The sequence below is a fragment of the Lytechinus variegatus genome, chromosome 1 (assembly GCF_018143015.1).
Source record: "Lytechinus variegatus isolate NC3 chromosome 1, Lvar_3.0, whole genome shotgun sequence".
NCBI classification, from domain to species: Eukaryota; Metazoa; Echinodermata; class Echinoidea; order Temnopleuroida; family Toxopneustidae; genus Lytechinus; species Lytechinus variegatus.
The window spans coordinates 85,300,772-85,322,490 of NC_054740.1; the positions used below are offsets into that span (position 1 = coordinate 85,300,772).

The 21,719-nt window shown below is 34.5% G+C and overlaps 1 protein-coding gene and 1 pseudogene across 2 annotated transcripts in view; both read left to right on the forward strand.

The window, feature by feature from the left end:
* The window catches only part of LOC121426032 (vesicle-fusing ATPase-like), a 43,242-nt gene extending 37,247 nt beyond the window's left edge, over positions 1-5,995 (forward strand). For both annotated transcript variants that reach the window (XM_041622164.1, XM_041622171.1), the window contains exons 24-25: positions 23-192; positions 1,580-5,995. In XM_041622164.1, coding sequence (XP_041478098.1) covers positions 23-192; positions 1,580-1,595 — 186 coding nt within the window. In that variant the 3' untranslated portion in view covers positions 1,596-5,995. The remainder of the gene's footprint in view (positions 1-22; positions 193-1,579) is intronic.
* Positions 5,996-8,153: 2,158 nt separating this feature from the next.
* Positions 8,154-20,573, forward strand: LOC121426045 (annotated as a pseudogene).
* The last annotated feature ends 1,146 nt before the right edge of the window (positions 20,574-21,719 follow it).

Consider the following 21,719-nt stretch of genomic DNA (forward strand, 5'->3'; position numbering starts at 1 on the left):
TTTCATCTCATCACTGTATCAGGAGCTGAAAGCCTTCACACCTGAGGAAAGGGACAGGATCAGGACCAAGACCCAAGGCAAATCCCTACTGATTGGTATCAAGAAGCTCCTAGTCCTCTTGGAGATTGTCAGACAGACAGAACCATCCTACAGAGTACCCAAGTTCCTGGCGCTGATGGAGGAAGAGGGAGGGTAAGTTACACCAGGAGATTGTTACATCAATATTTGCCATCTGACAATGTGTCACGTATGACAACTTTCTTGATCAGCTGAGGAACACAGGTATTTGAATGTTTCTTTCGTATCTGGCAGAAAAACACAGACGTTGTTGGATAAAACTACTGATAATTCCTATCGTAAAACAATCTCCTATCGTGCGTTTCATCAGCAATAGTTGTATGATTTTCATGAAAAGAAATGATTCAAACTTATTGAAAAAGATACATTAGTTGCTTTTAATCATAGGCATTTTTTATTAGGTTTCTTCTTTCCTAATTTCATTATGAATGAGATTAAATTTAAAAAAAGTGTCAATGAAACAAAATAAAATATATATTGTAGACAAATTGAAATTACACAAATAGCTTTTAAAAACTACATTTCAGCTGCAAACTAAGTAGGATTTATCCATGTACAATGAAACCAGCTAGAATTAACTCTTCATGCGTTCACCTGTAAACCCCCTGTGTGTTGCATTATTTTAGCAGTGATCCCCTCTACGCAGTATAATACACTCTGTTATCTAGAGTGCCATAACTTTTTATCTGATCATTTTTAAAGAAAATGTTGTGTAGCAAACTTGTAGAGTGTTTCCTGGGCTTTCTTATTGTATATAAATTTATTGGATGAATTATGGAAAAATGTATAGTAAATTACATTTTCTAAATGCTTTCTCCTAATACTTCCAACAAAATTTAGCCCCCCTTTTACTTTGGTTCTTGTGTTAGTGGCATGATTTTTATTTATCCACTTGGACTGTTCATTACATAAGCTTTGTATTGATAGCAAAATCATAATGTTATAAAAATAGCCCATATATAGTGGAAAATAAAAGAGAGTAAATTTTTGCCTGGTCAAGGTACTGTACTCCATTGAAAGGGTCTCATTCACATTCGTGCCACGAGTCACAGACTCCTAACAATAAACCTGGCCATGGTATTGTTTGTGAGGAGGGTTTTATTGATTTTCTCCTCTCCTTTTTCAATGAACTTCCTGGCTGGGATCAGGATGTATTGATTTTTTAAATAAAATAAACGCGATATAAGTACTAATTTTCAAGGAAAACTCAACGATTCTGTAACTGCGGTAATCCGTCAAAGGCTAAACTAATGTCGCACGCGCGATCGATCAATCGGTACACATATACGGTATACACAAACGCCAGGCTATACATTGTAGCTAGGCACGCTCCGGGACATGTAATTGTTAAAAAAACAATGGGACAGGGGACGTCTATGTGGGTGTGCAAAAAATGCGAACGAAACACGCCTACGGATGTGCAATAATGCGAACATAACGCATGAAGAGTTAAACAAATTTGTAATTCATCTCTTTTTGTTTGCTTTCTTTCACTATTCAGGTTAGAGATGTCATAAAGATTACTTCCTGTAGATACATCATTCATGCCATCTGCGGTCAAGAAAGAGAGATTGGAAGAATAATATCTAGAGGGGAAGAGAGATGATACAAACAGAAAATGTGCCGCTGTGGGTAATTAAAAGGGCACCATTATGGACAGCCTAGACCCTGCCGAGGTGTAGAATAGTGCTGAGTATGACCACTAGATAGAAGCAGCTTGTATACTTAAAAAAGAAATGTTCATTCCAGATTTTCAACCACGTTACAAGAAAATATGAAATACATCTATTTATAGAAGTTTAATGTGCATGAGTTTGTCAATAATGTGAGAAAGATTAAAACCTGTCTTCTTATCACTCTTTGAAAGAACTTGCAAGTATAATTGATGTACTTGGAACATTTCATCTTGTAATCAGTAATGTAAAACAATTTCTTTCTGTTTTGAAAGTATGACAAAAAAAAATGTACAGAATTAGTCAAAGGAACTCTCAGAAGAGCCATTACAGTCTTTCCTTTATCTATTTAGTCTTCTTTTGTCAGATATTTCATTTTGGGAGAGTCAAAGTTATGTGCAAGGGTATAGGAAAGGATCTGCATGTGCGAAAATGATCTCCTGCAAGGAAAAAAATCTTGCCTGTTATGTATTATCATAAAATGTTTTTGAAATAAAGTTGAAAACAAATGAATTATGAAAGTGATCGGTTCCCTTGCATGACGAATATCACTCTGATTTCATTCTTATGCTAAGTTAGGATGATGCATTGGTATTGTGTGGGAATAGATATTTTGTGTTCAATTTCAAAGCCAGATTCGCTTCACTTGTGTGAAAGCGTACGTTCCAACTTAAAAGTGGTAATTTTCACAATAGTTTTGATATTCAAAATTCATGTTTCCAGCATTGAAATCTTCTGCTAATGAATGCCATTCTACTTGAATGTTTATTGCAAGTTTTGCACATGAAAGCCAAACCCAAATTTATGATATAAAGGTAGTGTGCAGAAATATTTGTAAAATGTCATCAACATTCTGTTGCTCTTTAAATAACCCAATATTGCATCCATCAACAGAAGTGCAGATTTTGCCTATTGTTTCTTAAATGATTATAGCTATATGGATTAAAAAAACTAATTCCACAGTGTTATGTATCATTAAAACAATCCATACCAAATCCAACCAATCCAATCCAAAGTTTGGTTTACATAGCGCCTTATCCTTTCGGTTATCCTAGGCTGCATCTACAGCTATGAAAAAACGTAAGAGGCAAGATATGTAGGAAATTAATTCAATGAAATTAGATCATATGTTCAGTGTTTGCAAGAAATGTATGTCTATGTTGTTCATAGAATGGAAAGATGGATTTTCAGATATTTATAACTTCATATTCATAATCTTATTGACATGTGCTATTTGGTACAACGTATAATCAAGAAATTGTAAAATATCAACAGGATTAGATACTCACACAGATGTCTATGCTATCTATTTATACTTGCATTTATACAGCAATAGGAATGATATATCATACTTCTTTATATAACAATGTAATATTCCCAGTATCAACTCTTTCCTCAGCTTGTTGTTGATAGTATTTCATCTCCTTAATAATTTTTTTTTACATATTTTAATTATCATTTTGTTACCTTATTGCATTACATCAGTTCATTTTCATCCCAGATATTTGTTATCGCTTGAAATACATGAGCAGATAATGAAAATGCATTATTTACTTTAAAAAAAAATTCCAATGGAATACGAGACAAGAAAAATAAAATCAAGATTGGCTGAAACAATAATTTTTTTGTACAATAGGGAGTCAAGAGGAAATTCCACTACCTACAACATTACGAATATATGCAGAATGTGATATCAAACTAGATTAATTTGCCTATTGAAGTTTTGCATAGATGATGTGTTATTTTGTCATGTATAATGTGGTATATCGTTTCTACAGGACTTTGAATTATACCTCAATTATCTTTCTGATAATTTCCTGCCTTCAGTGGTTTGCTAAATATACTACACATACTGTATACATCCCTCATTGTATTGCTACAACAATAATCCCTTGTAGAGATTCATTTGGAAAGATTTTTTTTTAGCTGAAAAAGTGTTGGATTGATCCTATTCAATATGCATTTTCATTAGGCATAGATAGATATAATTATTTTTACAGGTTTGAAACTGAATATATCTTCATACTGTTACTCAGCTTTTCACATTCTTTTTCATCTTTATAATGTATAATGGGTCATGTTGATGTTCTCAGTATGTTTGTTAAATCATATTCCAGCTGTTATGCACTCCAATGCAGAAAGCTTAATGTTTAATATGATTTCATTCTAGAATAGAATGGGAGTTTGATAATCATTATCTAATGCTAAAAATTTTCATTTTGATTTGATAAATTGTGTGTAAATTGTTTGTGCATGATTACTATTTATGAACAAAATGAAATAGACTGTCATGCATGTATGTGTATATGCTATCTTTATATTGTAAAGCAAAGCATGTTTGCTATGAAAGAATTATGCTTATAACAGAGTGTGTAACATTCCAAAGTATGTATGATATTATAATTAGAATTTGCTATGAAATGGTAGTATTCTATGGTGTCCCTTCCTACTAATCTTGAATATTTAGTCTTTTTACCACTGAAAGTTTTCTTCAGATTTTGTGTATAGTATGTCCAGTATTTGCAAACTTTGTAATTATTAGTTTAGTGCTCTTTGTAACTTGTTTTCTTTCCTTTATCATTCAAAGTATATTTTGTGGAATTGAATTGTTGACAGTATGTTTTGATGTTCTAAAAGGAACACCAAAACAAGTTGCTTACAATTCTTTTTATTGTTTCATGTATTAATTTCTATTTACATGAGCATAGAAGTATTATAATTTATCGATGATAATTACCTGGAAGAATTTACCTATGCATTTGTGTTATGATTTATCCTTTACATGTATTTTTTTTTTATATAGTATTTAAAAAATAGTTAAATATGTAGGCTATACTATGTGAGAGTGTAACTCTTTGATCAATACTAAATGATTACTTTCTGGTCAATTTTACTTACTGGTGTAAACCATTATTGTTATATATTTATCTTCTCATCCCTGGAGGCCATAATTCTATTTAGAACTGAAAATATTTCCTTAACGTTTATGAGTTTAGTGATTTTCCAAAGAATGGTTTTCTCAAGTTATGCAGCACCTCAAATTTGCTATCACTTTTCCATTATGGTTTGCGCTATTTTTTGTTTTAATATATTTGGCTTCCATTCTTTGATGCCACAGTCCCACTGGGGAACCGACTCCAGATTGATCAAAGCTTTTACGTTATTACCAATGACATATCATTCGTCGGTTTGGTATCTGTTTCTGCTGTGGTAACTCCTGTAGGAACTCGGCAGGACAGCATTTTTTGCTGGTAAACGCCAAGCTGGTATATAACCAATTACCTTGGAACATTTTACGTCTAGGTTAATCAGCCATAGTGGCTGACATGATCTGTGTCGTTGGCGTGACTATAGCGTGAGCGTACATGTATTTATGATTTATGGAGTATCAAGCAGTTTAACCCTAAATAGACTGGGCTATGATGCGTAAGAAGACTGAGGGGGAGCTGCACCCTCGTTTGTGTGAAACGACGGTGTAAACCCAATTTTAGAGAAAATCAACTTCAAAGTTTACTGTAATTTTCACACTTAGTTCCTCAGCCGTATAACATATTAATTGCTAGAAAAATACATTGGAAAGACTAAGACGATTTCTTGACATTGGTATTTTTTTTACATATAACCAAGAATCAGAGAAAATATCGCAAGAGAGCTGCATGTTTGTAATGTTGGCCTGAGTGGTTTAGAATTTCCCTGTACAAAAATGCCATAGGCAATACAACAACCCTGACTTCGATTTCAATGCACACGGTCAATCAAAACGTATCGCTTTTTCACGTGCAAAGTCAATGCGGTACCGATATGACAGTGTGACTGACTGAATTTGCATATCAATTGCGTGCAGCTGTTGTTTGCTTTGCTACTGTACATGTCTCGTAAGGGATTTCTGCGTTTTATCAACAATTTGCATGGCCTCGCCGTTAAAATCCTTACATATCTCAGACACTAAATAAATTGCTGCCTAGAAATTCATTTATGAATAAGATAAAGGTCTTGTACTTTCATTTTCTTCAAAATCTCAAAATCGTTTTTTTTAAACCAAAATTGACTGATACGGTTTTCGGATGAATGCCGACGATATGTAATTTGATTCCTACCATTCATTGTTATATGTCATTTATACTCAGTCTTTAGTATTGTTACTGAACTAACCGCATTAAATATTCCTTTTCTACCAAGTGCAATATTGCTCAATATGTCCATGTAGAGAGGAGATTAAAATGTGTGTCCTTGTAAAACCTTTATGTGCTGAGTCTCAAAGTTTGCTTTATTTCACTACTTTGGTTTCGATTTCCATACAGTAGAGATGTCATTTAATTACGCGACAAGATTCCTGGAACAATTAAAAAATGCCTAACTAGTTATAATTGGATTTGTGAAATTTGGTACCCATTTCATTAACATGTTGTGCATTGTGGTAACTTTGCCATAGTGTCAAGTAGCATGGAAACCTTGGTTTGATTAAGCCCAATTACTATGTTGTGTACAAACAATAAGCCTGTTCATGGTTGTAAACTGCGCACGAGCAGAAAAGGGTCATTGGAGATAAACCATGAAGGTGGCTTTCAAATTCACTGACATAGGCATTTGTGATTTGATGATTATTCATGTATTCCTTTTAAAATATTCATTTTATCACATCCAAACTGAATAGTAATAGAGCCTTCATAATCACTGGTATCTGACAGTAGCCTAAACAAAAGTCAAATGTGCCAAAGGCAGACAATAAAACAGATTTCCGAACTGTATCCCTGATGTACTATTCTAGTCACCTGGTCTATACATTGCCTTTTGTTCTTAGAATACTCTACCGGTAAAGCTTACGCAACATCTACATTTGAAAATGATAATGCTTATCCTAATGAAAAGTCACAAAGATCATTTGAGAAAAGTTGATCATGAGCTAACCATGAACTGGCTTATAGTGGCAGAGTATAAACTGTAGTTACATTATTTCATGAAATGGGCCCAGGTTCAAAGCATATGTACACTTCAATTCAATTTCATTTTATTAGTCTATGATATATAATAGAAAAAAAATCCTACACTGGCTTTAACTTTAAAAACTTTCAAAAAATCACATATTGACCTGACTATAAGTATATAAACTATAAAAAAGAAAGAAAATTTCAGATTACTATTTAGTACTTCAGATTTTGGATTTCACTTTGAAATACTGTGATCAGATTTTGTTATACTATACAGATTTCCACTTTTTATTGATAAAGGTTAATTGTAAAAGCACATCAATACCCATACAAGAAACCTTCATATTTCTTTGACTGTAGAAATGAAAAAAAAAAGAGAAAAAATGTTATTGATGTACATACTATATGCCTGCTATGAGAATCTCAAGCATATTTAGAAAATGTTGGAAATTAACCAACAGCAAATCGAAAATAAGCTCTGATCTTGAACATGACTTGACAGTCCTTTATTAAAAACCATTTTAAGCAAATGAAATATTACTGTTTATTATAATGTGAAATTGTATATGAATTGATAGGATTACTTATGACTGCGACAATTTACATCCTACGGAGACAATAATTGACAGCATTATAGTCTTGAATGACGTCTTAAAGAATATCAGCCCTAGGTGATTTTGTTAGCTTTTATACATTTATTGATAAAATGACAAGATGCTGGTGACTGGAACGGGGGGGCGCACTGGATTTTCATTAATTTATAAAGTTGACTAGTCTTTGATGCGATAGTTTGAAAAGGGCTTTTCTCTTCAGGCTGATATATGCTCATGGTCATAACATGACAAACATCCAAACTGATGATGATGGTCAGCTCCATGAATGGAACATATTAAAGTAGTCATAGGGGAGACAGAAAAGACGATAGGGAGAATAAAAATGAGAAGTGCTGTTAAAACTAAACGCCAAGGAAGAAGAACTTGAGAAATGAGCAACCGAAAAAAAAATAGATGAATGGAACAAGTGAAAGAAGAAAAAGGGAAGGAGAAGCGGAAGAGGAAATAGTAGGTAAAAAATAGACAACAAAGAAGAAACCAACACAATTAGAAGAAGGGATTAATTACCACATATACAGCCTATCAAGAATTATTTGGAATCTCAATTCAGGTTGTTAATGAAAATGACTATAAAAACTAGGGGTTGTCATATGATTGGCTTACTAAACTAGGTGTTTTCTTCATGTACATTTCGTAGAAGTCATACTTTGTTATCTAAATCACAAAAAGTAACCAGAGAGCTTGACAGCGTTTTACTTTTCAATTGAAAACTAACAAGAACACAAACCACCCTTCTACCACATTTACCACAATGGTGGCGCCACGAGCATAAGGTGAGGCGCCAATTCCACTGACGGTAGTAATACATAACTTTGTACGTACGGTAGCGGTCCGTACGGCCGAAGCATGAAAAATAAATCAACAGGTGCACGCCTCATACACATATTTGATATCATCGCCTGCCACTTGCACGGTGGACGGTCGAGGTCGGTTACCGTGGTTTAGAAGACCAGCGCGTTTTTCGAAAGAATTCGAGATATCGATCGCCAGAAGATAATTTTTGGTCATATTACAGATTTTAACATTTTATCATCCACACCCGCGGTCAGTCTGATTGGTAAGTTACTTTTCTCTCTGTTTTGGGTGATCTTGTGTTTTTACGAGACAAGAAACTGCGAGGTTCATGATTTGATTATCGTCGAGTTGCTTGTTTTGCGAAGAGGGTGTTGTTACAACCAATCAGCAGTACCAAGATGCGATCATGGCCGTGTACATGGTGTACGAGTGAATTGAATGTATTTATTGTCCTGTGTAGGAAATTCATTTCATATCGGGTTTACAAAAATTACAAATACATATGCACATGCATAGACAGAATGAAATAGACTTACAATACGAATACCGTGGGATTACATCCCGGTGGGGGGGCACTCGACCAAAAAGTGGTGGGGGTGTGCCGCGGGCGAGACAAAAAACGGGGGCCTTGGAGCGGGTTTATTGTAAAAAGGAGGGTCCTCGGAACGGGCTTCGGAACAACAAATGTTTGTGAAAATTGGGGTCCTTGGAACGGATCGCCAGCATGTGAGTGTGTATGCATCCCTTTGGAACGGTCATACAGCTAGCGCAACCTCTGCCGTGTGAGCGTTGCGGCCGCTTTTCACCAAAATTGCAGCTCATTGTAGCAGATCGATACGGTACGTAACAAAAAAATATGCGATGTTTTGGAGCGGATTTCTCTCTTTTTTCTCGATAAGAAGAAAATGCTATGCCTTGGAGCGGCTTTCATTGTTCTTTTTCTCAACAAAACAAAAATGCTATGCCTCGGAACAAAAATTTGAGTGTAAAAATGGGGGTCCCCTCCGCGTCACATACACACTATGCATTATACACTGAGTGCCCCCCGGGGATTACATACACAAAACAAAATGCCGTATACGTTATTTCAAATATAATAGAAAAAGTATTGCAGATATATAAATTGATTAATTATTCAAATATTAATTAGTTTGTGATTCCATATCCAGCCCGAATACAGGGGGGGGGGGTAGGAACGAGTATTGCGAGACGGTAAATTAAAAGTGAGTTTTAAAAGGGGGCGTGGTTCACTGTTGGCTAAGTGCAATTCCCCATTCTATCTGACAACTGTACTATTAAACACTAGACAGGAATAACCGTCATTTCTGGGGATTTATTGAACAATTTCTGACATTTTACTGTAATCCTTATTCACCGACGGTAAAGTGTCCGTGTGGGCTCGCATTTGTTATCACACCCACACTTTTAATCCACAGTCCAAAGTATATATTTTTCACATCGAATTTACACTCTAAGGATTTATAAACTACAAACTAAGAAAACATGATTATTCATCATGAAAATACTTTAAACGATAGAGATGAAAATGCATTAAAATTATACTTTACCGATGTTTAGTTGGGTAGGACACAGGAAAAATGATCAAAATGGCAGCCAAACTATGAAATATTTACAAACGAACAGAGAGGGCGTCAACAATTTACGAATGTGATATCGATATTGCATTCCACCAGCACACCTTCAAGGCAATATACAAAAACAATAATACGATACAATACACTACACGAAGACAAACGATACTAGTTTTCAATCGCGACATATAACGATAATAACGATAATGTCGTCATTCAAGATGGCAACTTGCAAGAAAAACGTCAGGTCAGGTGAAAATCAGATGAAAACTTCATAATTGGGGATAGTAAGAAATTCTAAGGATTTTGTCTGCTATGATAATAAAAAATGTATATTAAACTCTTTAAAAAGAACTGATGAAAAAATACAAGTGACAGTATCAAATCACAGTAGACTTGCAAATCAAGGCAGAATCGACATTAATGTAGACAGTGTTGCTCACAAAGTTTGATTTTAGTTCATGCCCAGAACTGAAATTAACAATCTAAATGAAGTTAAATAAAGAAAGAACAGTGCATTGGGATATCACCATTCCTGTCTTCTTATTTTTCACAATATTGTATTCAGTCTAGTCACCAGCAGTCACACATCTGAAGGGCACATTGTGCAAACATGGTGACAATACAAGAATACGATCTAAGCAAAGCATTCATTGTATATATTGAATTCTTTGAATAGGAGTGAAATATAAGCAGTGGAACGGGATAGTGTAAAACAGTTTTGCTTGATGAAATAGCTTGGATGTAGGCAACTTTATAAACTTTAATATTTTCCTTGATTACATCTCATGGAGAATTCTGGAACTCTGTTTGAAATCATTTAATTTTTGCTCGGAATCAAGAATAAGTGGTAATAAAAGGGTGACAAATTAAAAACACCACCAATAAAAATATGTTAAGGTAAGAGAAAGTAGTTGCAGCAAACAATAATTTCATGAGAAAGTCTTTTGAATCAAGGTTGATTGCCGCAATATTATCTTACCAGTACATTCATGTAAACTTATCTTTGTGAATTCATGAAATCTAATAGCTCAAAACCAATAAATCTGATGATCACTAAAAACACAGAAAAGCATTTGTTGGACAGTGTATTCACAGTGCTTGGAAAGATACCCTACATTTGATAGAATTCCATGCTTATTTTTATAATTTCTCAGCAATTACACATTTTCTTCCAGAGCCATCTGGCATGTAAAACGCTTGGGTGGTAATTTTATTGGATTCTGTTTGAACTCATTTATGAGATCGTTACCACAACTTGTATTATATCTTTATTCGTGAAGTGGGCAGTCAGATACATATGGTACATAATACATACAGTACGTAGAACAATCTAGAATCCCTCTATGCCAGCTTGATACAAACAGGCACAGTCACGTTGGAATTGTACCATGAACAGGTTCTGTTGACTCTACCTTTGCCTACCAAGACTGCGGAAGCGATAATTCGGTTAATGAATTATAATCTAGGGCTGCCCCCAAGTACATAAGACAGTAATCTAAAAGAGATATTGACTATAATTCTATTTTCCCACTGATCTGATATTTACTTAGTCACTCACTGTACACCGGTGAATAGCAAACTGTGCATCTGTTTGTTGAAGAAGGATTTTACGCTGGACAGACAATCATATTTCTGATGCATGTATGCATAAATATAGTCTGACACATGTTTTTATGCTATGAACTTTGAACATCTACATGTTACATTCGTGTATAATTTTCACATCCTTCATAATATGCATAATGCTAAAGCTTGCCATACATGTATATACTTACACAGTGCATCCTTAATGTAAACTCATTCACAGAGGTTAATATGATATATATTTGATTCAATAATTTGAAACTGATTTTGATAGCAGAAGTTATTTTGTTGATTCCAAACCAAGTACATATACTGACTATTAGTGATTCACTAATAGTCAGTATGTACTTGGTTTGGTATCAAGTAATAAAAATAACTTCTGCTATCAAAATCAGTGTCAATTATTGAATAGTGAATCATTCATGACTGACACTGACAGTACATGCAAATGTTGAGACCATCTATGAATTATGTCAAGATGCTACCTAGGCACAACTTTCCAAGAATTACTTCCATTGGAATTTTTTTCTTTTTTCTCTCTCTTAATATTATTGTTACCCCCCAGCAATTACTAAAAGAGAGAAGAATATGAAATCAAATAATGATAAGAAATGGTTGAAAGTGGTCTTCCTTGTGTAATTTGATTATCTTGGAATTAAAAAGAGGGTGAAAATTAGATGTATCAATGTGAGAAAAGGTTACCATGGAGCTTAAATGATGCAAGCCGTTTCCATGGCAAAAGACCACTAAAGCTGTGACAGTAGTGCTTTGAATAATATGAAAATAAAATTATTACCCCCCATCTCCTTCTTCCGTCTCTCTCTATGATGTGGGTTATTTGAGTTTGACTTTGACGGTGAATTTATAGATATGTTTATTTTCAACTTGTCAGCTGAACTGCACATGTAGTCATTATTCAAGGTTCTCATGTACTTGTACATATCATTATCAGAAATTTATGGTGACTAATTGTGGCAGGAGTACATGTACTTGTATTCCTCCTTTGTTAGTGTCACAGTGCTAACCTTTTTAAAACTAAAAATGGGTTCATATGGGCAATGTGAATGTCTCCTTATTTTAATGTTGTAATATTTTTATAAAATGGCTTACACAGTCTAGTTTCATGAGCCTTTACATATTGAATTGAATAAAAAATTTCCATGCATGGGAACACTACCTCCACAAACAAGTAACATCACTCCATCTCTACTTTAATCTTCATTTCAAAGATAGGTGAGGTTACTCATAATATATTTCAAGTATTTTGAACAAAATCAATTCAATTGCAAAAACTCAAGTTTTGCCAGGGCTTCTTATTTTGTTCACAAGCAGAGTGGTGTACTGACCGGTACATGAATCCAGAATTTAAACCCCATTAATGGACCAAAGTTTAGTTGTCATACATCTAAGAACTCTGAGAAAAGAATCTTTGGTATAAACTACACATTATCTTTTTTTTTTTTTTTTTGCTTCGTTCCAAAGTGCGTGTACCTTACTTGCTTATCTCCAGCAGCAAACATTCCGGTATTTACCCTGTCTATCAGATTGGAGATTATACTACCACATGGGTATATTATTACTGCCCCATCTCAGAGTACATGTACATGCGCAGTGATCTATACCTGTTGATCATTACCAATATGCTTCAAATGACCTCTTATGTTAACAGAAGATTATTATTATAATTTTAATTGGAATTACACAATATTATATGACACAGTCATTTCATCATCATCTAAACCTATGTGGTAGAGTTTATTTTATTTCACCTCTTTCAAAAGGTAAGTGTAGGGAGAAAAAGAAATCTAATAAAATATACAAAAATACAGTTTGGGGAGGGGTTACAGACAGAGTACTTTGTGTCTATGGGCAAATGCATACTCTTCAGATAATATTCATATTGTCAACATGTTTATCAATAAGATTTTTTTTTAATTTTGGGGTAATTGAAATGTTTGTAATTTCTGTGGACTTCTGGTATTGCCTCTCCACTTAACAGGATTTATTTTAACATCACCACTATTTTTCGAGACAAAAGAAAATAGATACTCTAATATTTTGTTTTAATTTGATTTTGAAGAACTTGTCACACCCTCTATAGATTTAACTGTAAATTCAGATCAACGACAGTAGTATCTTAGGAAGCAATACCTGTGGGGTACATGTACCTTTGCCCCTGTCTCCCCAAAGAATTTTGAAGCCAAAATGGCTTTATCTCTGTGTAAACTCTTAGGAGTTGAACCATATACATAATTTAATCCCCTCGTTTGCTAGCTCTGAGTGGACCCAAATACCTTTCAGAAGCTGATAACATTCAGAACTCCTACTTGTATGCATAAGGTGTGCAAGGTTAAAAGGGCAATCCACTGTAATCTATGTCATTCATATTCATGCACGATTAACACGAATGATTGTGAAGTCAAGTGTGGAAAAAAGGTGACTTATAAAATTTGATTCAATGTTTGTTCATTTACACTTATTAATGTTATGTGTATTAAAGATAACAAAATTTTTCACTATTATTGAGATCTCAGATGTGTGAGGGTGTAGGGTTTGCATTCAGTTGCTCTTGTTAGTAGCCTGCAGTCAATGTCAACAGATCTATAGTGGCATACATGAGTGTCTGTTACATTACATTATGCTTGCTCTTATTATTATTATCATAATTATTTTTATCATTATTATTGGTATTGCCATCATTATCAAATGTTTCCTTTTTCTAGTTGTCTTTGCAAGGTTGGATGGAGTTCGCCCTTTCTTGTGTATATTGATTAATCATATTTCATACTTATTCTGTATTTTGTATATTTTGTATACCGTTCTGTCAAATTTATATGTGAATCTTCTTACCGTGTACAAACATTTATAATTCAGCCATTGGCTGCCAAAATGTTTTGATGCCTAATAAAGACCATTATTATTATATCATCACTACATGTATTATTAGTTGGTCTGTCTATGACAGATCACCTCTTAATTTCGTCAGAATTTTCTTTATTATTTATTTATTTATTCTTAACCCCTATGTTTGTCGCCAACTTTTCTCTGAATTGGCTAAATCAATTTTGTTGATTTTTCTGTCATATATAGAGTCTATCATAGAGACGGCATACTAAGCTTTTCAAGGTCATCTGATCATGATGACGTCATCTACGCGCCATTTTGTAAAATTCTTTATTTGATCATATCAACATAACGGATCAATAATCAACCATATTTACATCAAATAAGGTCATTTTAAGCATTTCAAAAATTTGCATGCACACGTATGCGCGCGTTACGCCTTAACATTAACACAACGCAGAAACACTGTTTTTTATATCATTGCATTGATTCTGAGCAATTTGATACCTTGATCAACCTTCTACGACCATTAATAACAAAATTAACACCCATTAAAATTTGCAGCAAATGTGCGCGCGAGCTCTCACTATACATTGTAGGCCATATGGGCAAAAATATGCCTATAGATAGAAAATCCGCTGTAGCTCTTCAGAACGAATGGGTACCCCCATTTTTTTTTTTTTGTTTTGATAGAGCATGAATTAGAGATATAATTTCTTGTCTCATATGACCCTCAATTATATTATGACATTGATCATCAAAATGGCGTCGGAAGTCAAAATATCCATTTTGCTTGTTATGACGTCATAATAATCATCCGAATTTGGCTCTAACTCCGTGAATATTGGTCAATTTTGCCCAATTTTTGATATGTTGTAGCTTAGGTCTTACTCTTTCTGAGTTATTGCCTTTATTTTTCATTTTAATGAACGGATCATCCTGAAAAATTGCAAACAAAGGCAGGCTTTTTTACTCATTTTGCGTGTAATCTCTATGGGACATGACTTTTTCTCAAAACTAAATTCTACATTCCTCTATTTCGTGAGCCATATCTCCAATTTTTCATGTCAGTTTTCCCTGAGCTTTTAGTATGTTGTAGCTGAGATTCTAAACTTTCGCTTGTGTTGCCTTCATTTTTTTATCAGATGTTGAGAACATGCCCGTTTTTTGCTTGCAAAATTGGATTCGTAATTCTCAAATTTGCTCACTTGTAATCTCTATGGGGAATATCGTGGCTGAATGGATAACGCACTTGACTAGCATCTTTGTGGTCCCAGGTTCGAGTCCTGGGGTGAACAAGATGATTTTTTTTCTTTTTACCACCTCGTACATGATCCTTTATGAAAATTAAAAGGTATAAAAGTTAAAATTTAGCAAGGTAAAACAGATTATAATAATTTTTTTTCATATCACATGTATTTTGCGTGTAATCTCTATGGGACATGACCTTTTTCTCAAAACTAGATTCTACATTGCACTATTTCGCGGGCCATATCTCCATTTTTTCTTGTCAGTTTTCCCTGAGCTTTTAATATGTTGTAGCTGAGATTCTAAACTTTTGCTAATGTTGTCTTCATTTTTTGATCAGATGCCGGGATCATGCCCCATTTTTCGCTTGCAAAATTGGATTTGTAATTCTCAAATTTGCTTACGTGTAATCTCTATGGGGAATAGCTTGGTTGAATGGATAACGCACTTGACTAGCGTCTTTCTGGTCCCAGGTTCGAGTCCTGGGGTGAACAAGATGATTTTTTTCTTTTATTTTATCACCTTGTACATGATCCTTTATGACAATTAAAAGGTATAAAAGTTAAGATTTAGCGAGATAAAACAGATTATAATTACTTTTTTTCATATCACATATATTTTCATATATTAAAGAGACCCTTTTCACAGCGCATTATCATCTCGCATCTTTCACAGGTATTAAACCATAATGAACATTCAGTTGTCATGATGATCATCTCTTGATCTGCATTAACATGTTGATAGTGATCATGATGGCGAGAATAAGGACAGACCACCTAATTCGTCCACATGACGAATTAAAATCTAGTTATTATTATTATTAATCATGATGTTTATGAATTGATATTGATATATATTGTAAGAATTGAATGTTACATCATATTTTAGCTTGTGATTTCTATTCTCTGTTCATATGATTTACAGATTTGTGATTGCAGCAACGAGACAGAACTCCAAGATTCCATCATGGGGGACTTGAAGATAACCTATGACAATATCCTTGACCACAAGGGAGATTTTGGCCAGTGCATTGAGATTTTCAACCAACCCATCGAGGACTTTCCAAGAGGTTTCTTCAATAACAGCAAGGCAATTGGTCTGACGCTGAAGCGAAATAAACTATCTAAGCTGCCCAGCCAACTAGAAAGATTTAAAAAACTTGAGAGACTAGACCTGTCAAACAATAACTTTGAACAGTTTCCAGAAGTCATAGGGGATCTTGAGAATCTTCGATACCTCAACATCAGTAAGAACAAGCTAACTTCTCTGCCAAGAGATATTATCTACTTAAGGAAATTGGAGGAGCTTGTGCTTGATGGTAACTTGTTTGAGGAATTCCCAGCAGCTTTGTTCCAGAGTCCAGTTCAGGATTTATCCATGAAGAAGAACAAGCTGAAGAGTTTGCCTCCAGGAATCAAGGACATGCCCAACCTTCAGAGTTTAGTGGTGGATGACAACCAGCTAACAACACTTCCTGAAGAGCTTGCAGGAATGTCTAAGCTGAACGAAGTGTTTGCATCATCAAACAAGATTAAAGGACTCCCAGAGAACTTTTGTACAAAGGCAAAGTCTCTCAAGAAGCTAGCTCTGCAAGATAATCCTTTAGTATACCCGTCAGCTCTTTCTGCAAGTAAAGGAATGGCTGCCATGAGAAATTATGAAAAGAAGAATCCTAGACCTGACATTCCAGAGGACATCGAGAAACAGACAGAAGTTGAACAGAATGATGTGATTGAAGGGCAACAACTGGAAATGCCAGAGGTAAACGGAGGAGACAAGGCAAACGATGAGACAAATGATGCTAATGGAGTAGTTGGAGAAGTGCCTGAGGAAGAGCCTGAGATTGTACCTGCAAATGATGAAGATGTTCCAGGAGAGCATGTAGATGATGATGCTGAAGAACTAGTGGTTGTGGATGACCTCCCAGAGTCAGATAGGTTAGAGGAGGAACAAGTTCAGAATGATCAAGGAGACAATGATTCTGTGGAAGTACCATCAGAAGGAGCCCAGGTAGAAGAGGAAGAAGACGAAGTTCCGGAACAAGTAGTGTCAGAAGAACCTGAGCTGATACTATGCAGGAATCAACCAGAGGTGAATCCATGGAAGATGAGAATCTAACAGAGGATGGTGCTGTCCCAGATGAAGTTGTTGCCGAACCAGATGAAGTCGTTGCCGAGGCAGATGACGTTGCAGAGGAGTCTTCATCAGCTGTTGAGGAATCTACCACAAATCATGATGATGGAGGTGATCAGGAAAGCCTGAGTGCTTCAGAAGAAAAGAGTGACCAAGAGGAGCCAGATGAGGTGTCTGCTGATACAGATGGAACTGCATCACAGTCTTCAGAGGAACAATTGCCACCAGATGACAGCAACTCAGCTGAAATGGCAAATGGTAGTGAATCACAACCTGAAGAGGAACAGCCAGTCATAGGTGATGAAAGCCCTGCAGAAGTTAGGGATGGTGATACAGGTGAAGTGTCCCCATCCATTCCAGAGAAGGTACAGACTCCTGCAACTACAACGACACAAGAAGATGGAGATTCTCAGCAATACAATGAAAGGCTTATCTGATGCTGATACAAGAGTTTCATGAAATTAATTTCTCATTATACCAGATATTATCAAGATTGCTCTAGCAAAACTCACCATTGATAATGGTATCTGACTACTAATAAAGTCTTACATGCAGTTATTTGCAATTCAATAGAAAATTACAATAATGACAAGCCTTTAAACGTAGAAAGGAAACATATAAACAGATACATGTAGAACATAACCCATTTTTTAAAAAAGAAATGATGCACAAAGTTGTATAAAATATATTTTTAATTTGGTCAAAAAAGAAAATAAAAGTAGAATGCTTATCCATTTTTTTCTGTAGTACAGTTGAAAACGAAATGTTTCATATTTGTTATAAGGAAGCAAAACCAAACATATAAAATGTATACCCAAGTTCAAAACTATTCTTTCTGACATTTTTTTATGTGATAGATGACCCAAAACTGGTACAGCACTTCTAAAAAAGTACAGTAATTGAGGATGGGAATGGCTCTAATATCTAGCTGTTTGGACAAAACATGTCATGAAATTTGTGACACAAAATGTAGGTTTTTTAAGGAAAATGCATACCAGAAGTTTATGGAAAAGCTTATAATATATGTTCAGCTTTAAAATTAGCTGATATGCTATTCTTTCAATAGGTATGAACTAGGTACATGTAAATAAGGATTAATAAAAATGTGAGTTTGTTGTGTGTGATCATGTGTGAAGATAGATACATGTATACATGTAGATGTACATAATAACTAGACACAATATATTTGATACATTGATTAGTTTAAAATGTTGATTGTCACCTTGATGTAGTAGAAATTAGTGCCTCAGAAGAAAAACCTTTTTGGCTAGGAATCCAAATATCATGCCTTCATACAAGAGAGAGAAAGAAATTCATTATTTCTTTGTATTCACTAATTTTTTCTGTCATTAATTACACACTTAAAATTTCACAGTAAAATCCAATATCACGTCTGGATTTTTAACTAAATGAGACTATGCCACGAAAAGGGGTGACTAAACTGACTATCGTATTGTATACTGTTCGAAGTTGGCATTGATGATTTTTGTCTTTTTTTTCAACTGTACCAAACATTTTACTTCTTAAATACAATAATGTTTCACCCTAGCCTTCTGTTGTAATATACATGGACATGTAGTTATTTTTTGTATGACAATCTGAATAGAATATTACACCACTGCCTACACTTCACATTTCAATATAAAATACCTATTGAATTTCACTTAAGTGTCTAGTGCCTTTTCAGTCTTTTTCAAGATATATAAAAAAGAAGTATTTTCTGAATAGTGACTATATTTCAAACTCTTTTCATGCCAAATTATATATACAGTGTGTACTGTATTCGGTAGATATTTACAGGGGCTCATTATCATAATGTGAGAACCATTTGGCCATTGTTCACTTAATAAGGAGTGAATTGTCCATAAGTTTATTAATTTTCTTTGTCATAAGAGTTGGATTCAACTTTATTTCATATCAGATTGCTAGATGTATTTCACGATGTTCTTTACTTACAGTCTAATAATGCTCACAAAATATTTTTGATAATATAATGATAACACTGCACTTCAAATAATTCACTATTACATTGTGGATTACCCCGATATGAGAAGAAAAACTCAAGGCATATATACATTGGAGATCAAATAAACTAGTGGGATTGAGTTAATACACAATCTTGGCAAAGAATAGTACTTGTATCAGCAACATCCTGCCTGTATTTCCATAACAAATGTTAAAATATAGAAATATTTAACCATGAAGTTTGCACTATGTCTTATACATGTACATCATAACAAAAATATCCATTCCATTTATGCTACAGAGAAAGAAAGAGAGAGCATGTCTATGGATATTGATTTCATATTCACTTCTCTCTCTCTGGAGAAATAATACAACTTCAACCTTCAGCCTGTGCACACACATGTTTCATTATTCCATGTCACTTAAGGATGAAGACAGTAGAGATCTATACTGAATGAGATAGAACTTTACAGATGGGGGTGGATGATGTGAGGGGGAGAAAAACAACACTCTTGCACAGGAACGGCAGACTAGGACTTTATTATTAGAGCATGAGCATTGTCGATTGCAGCTGCCTCTAAAGAAAATAGAGCTGAATATTATTAGAATTTGAAAAATTAATGCCGACTGGCTCCACTTGTTCATCTATAATGCTCAACTATGAATTTTTGGTGAAGAGGTTTAGATACCATATTTAGCCTCATAAACCCTATACAAAAGCATTCTGAATAAATTTGTGTTTAGATGTTGCTTTACAAATGCAATTTATTTTTATCTGTTTAAGTGCATACAGATTTCAAATCAATTTTGCACACTTTGTTAATTGTATGGATAAGGGATTTGGATATTACACATTGAGTATCTGACCAGACATACCATACACACTTGTATACCACATGTTCAACACATTCCCAAAACATTACATATTTTCATCTCTGTGATCTTGGCATTATGATGTTATGCTACTATCTTTCAAATAGATCAAATGATAATTAAACCCCAAATGAATTGTTGCCATGATCACCAGTGACCTGTGTGATATTACTGGCTCAATTAGCCATCGTAAGACATTTGAAAAAATCCCAGTATATTGTTGTACAAATAGTACTCGCATGATATCAAGTATGATGTACGTGTATGAATTCATTGGATAAATGCTTTTATTAAGTATGTACTGTAGAGGATAGGAAACATTAATATCGTGGACAGGTGTGAGTAGAGGTAAACTGATATTCCTAATTACGTATTTTTACCAAGCTGCATGCCATTTTCATTTTGACGATGCTGCATGCCGTTTTCATTTTGACGATACTGCAAAAGGCCATCTGTGTAACCTTAATGTATGTAGGGGGGGGTGTTCACTCAGATGTATCATGACTTGAGTCACACTTAAATGCTGACACGTACATGATATGCAACGTGCGATCTTATTGATAGAATCGCATTAGTGCGCGTCCTCATGACATGATCTGACCAATGCGGTCAAGCCTTTCATACCGTATGCAACTCGGTATTTAAGTGTGACTCTAAGTCATACTTAAATCTATGTGAAACACCCCCTGGCCTATAGGTCTTAGGAGGTGGGGGGGGGAGGGTTGCACATTAGAGCATGTGCCCCTCCCCCTATGGAAAATTTCCCCCATTTGCAACGAAGTGTACAATGCATTCTTGTTTTGAGAAGTGCCCTTACCCCTTTTGAAATCAAGAGGCAAAGATTTTTTTATAGAGATGACTTTTTTTCTTCTCTTAGGTGGCGTATTTAAAAAAAATTCTTTTAATGTCATGATAGACTTTTCTTATCTGGTCTTAAATGGGGAAGGAACTCTTCCTAAATGTACCATTCAGATACTTATTTTACATCAGCAAATGAAAAAGTTTTTTTTATTAAAATAATATTTTCTGATGATATTTGAATATTTATGACAAACTCACACACCCCATTGCTGTATAAATTAGATAGTGTTGAAAACATTCCAGTTTTTGTTTGTCATCAAATCTGCCTTCATGATAATTAATGTCATTGGAAAAAATAAAGAAAGTGAACTTGGTTTCATTTCTTAATTTATTTTGCACTATTTTTCATGATGGCCTAAATGCATGGAATATAGATGTACATTCCCATTAGAGCAATTAACATGTACAGGTATGCATTCTCTTGAAATAAATTGCACCAATTTGTCATTGCGTTAAGTATGACTGGCATATTGAAAGTACCATAAGTGCATGTAATTGCAATACACAAATTTGTCATGTTTCGCTTTT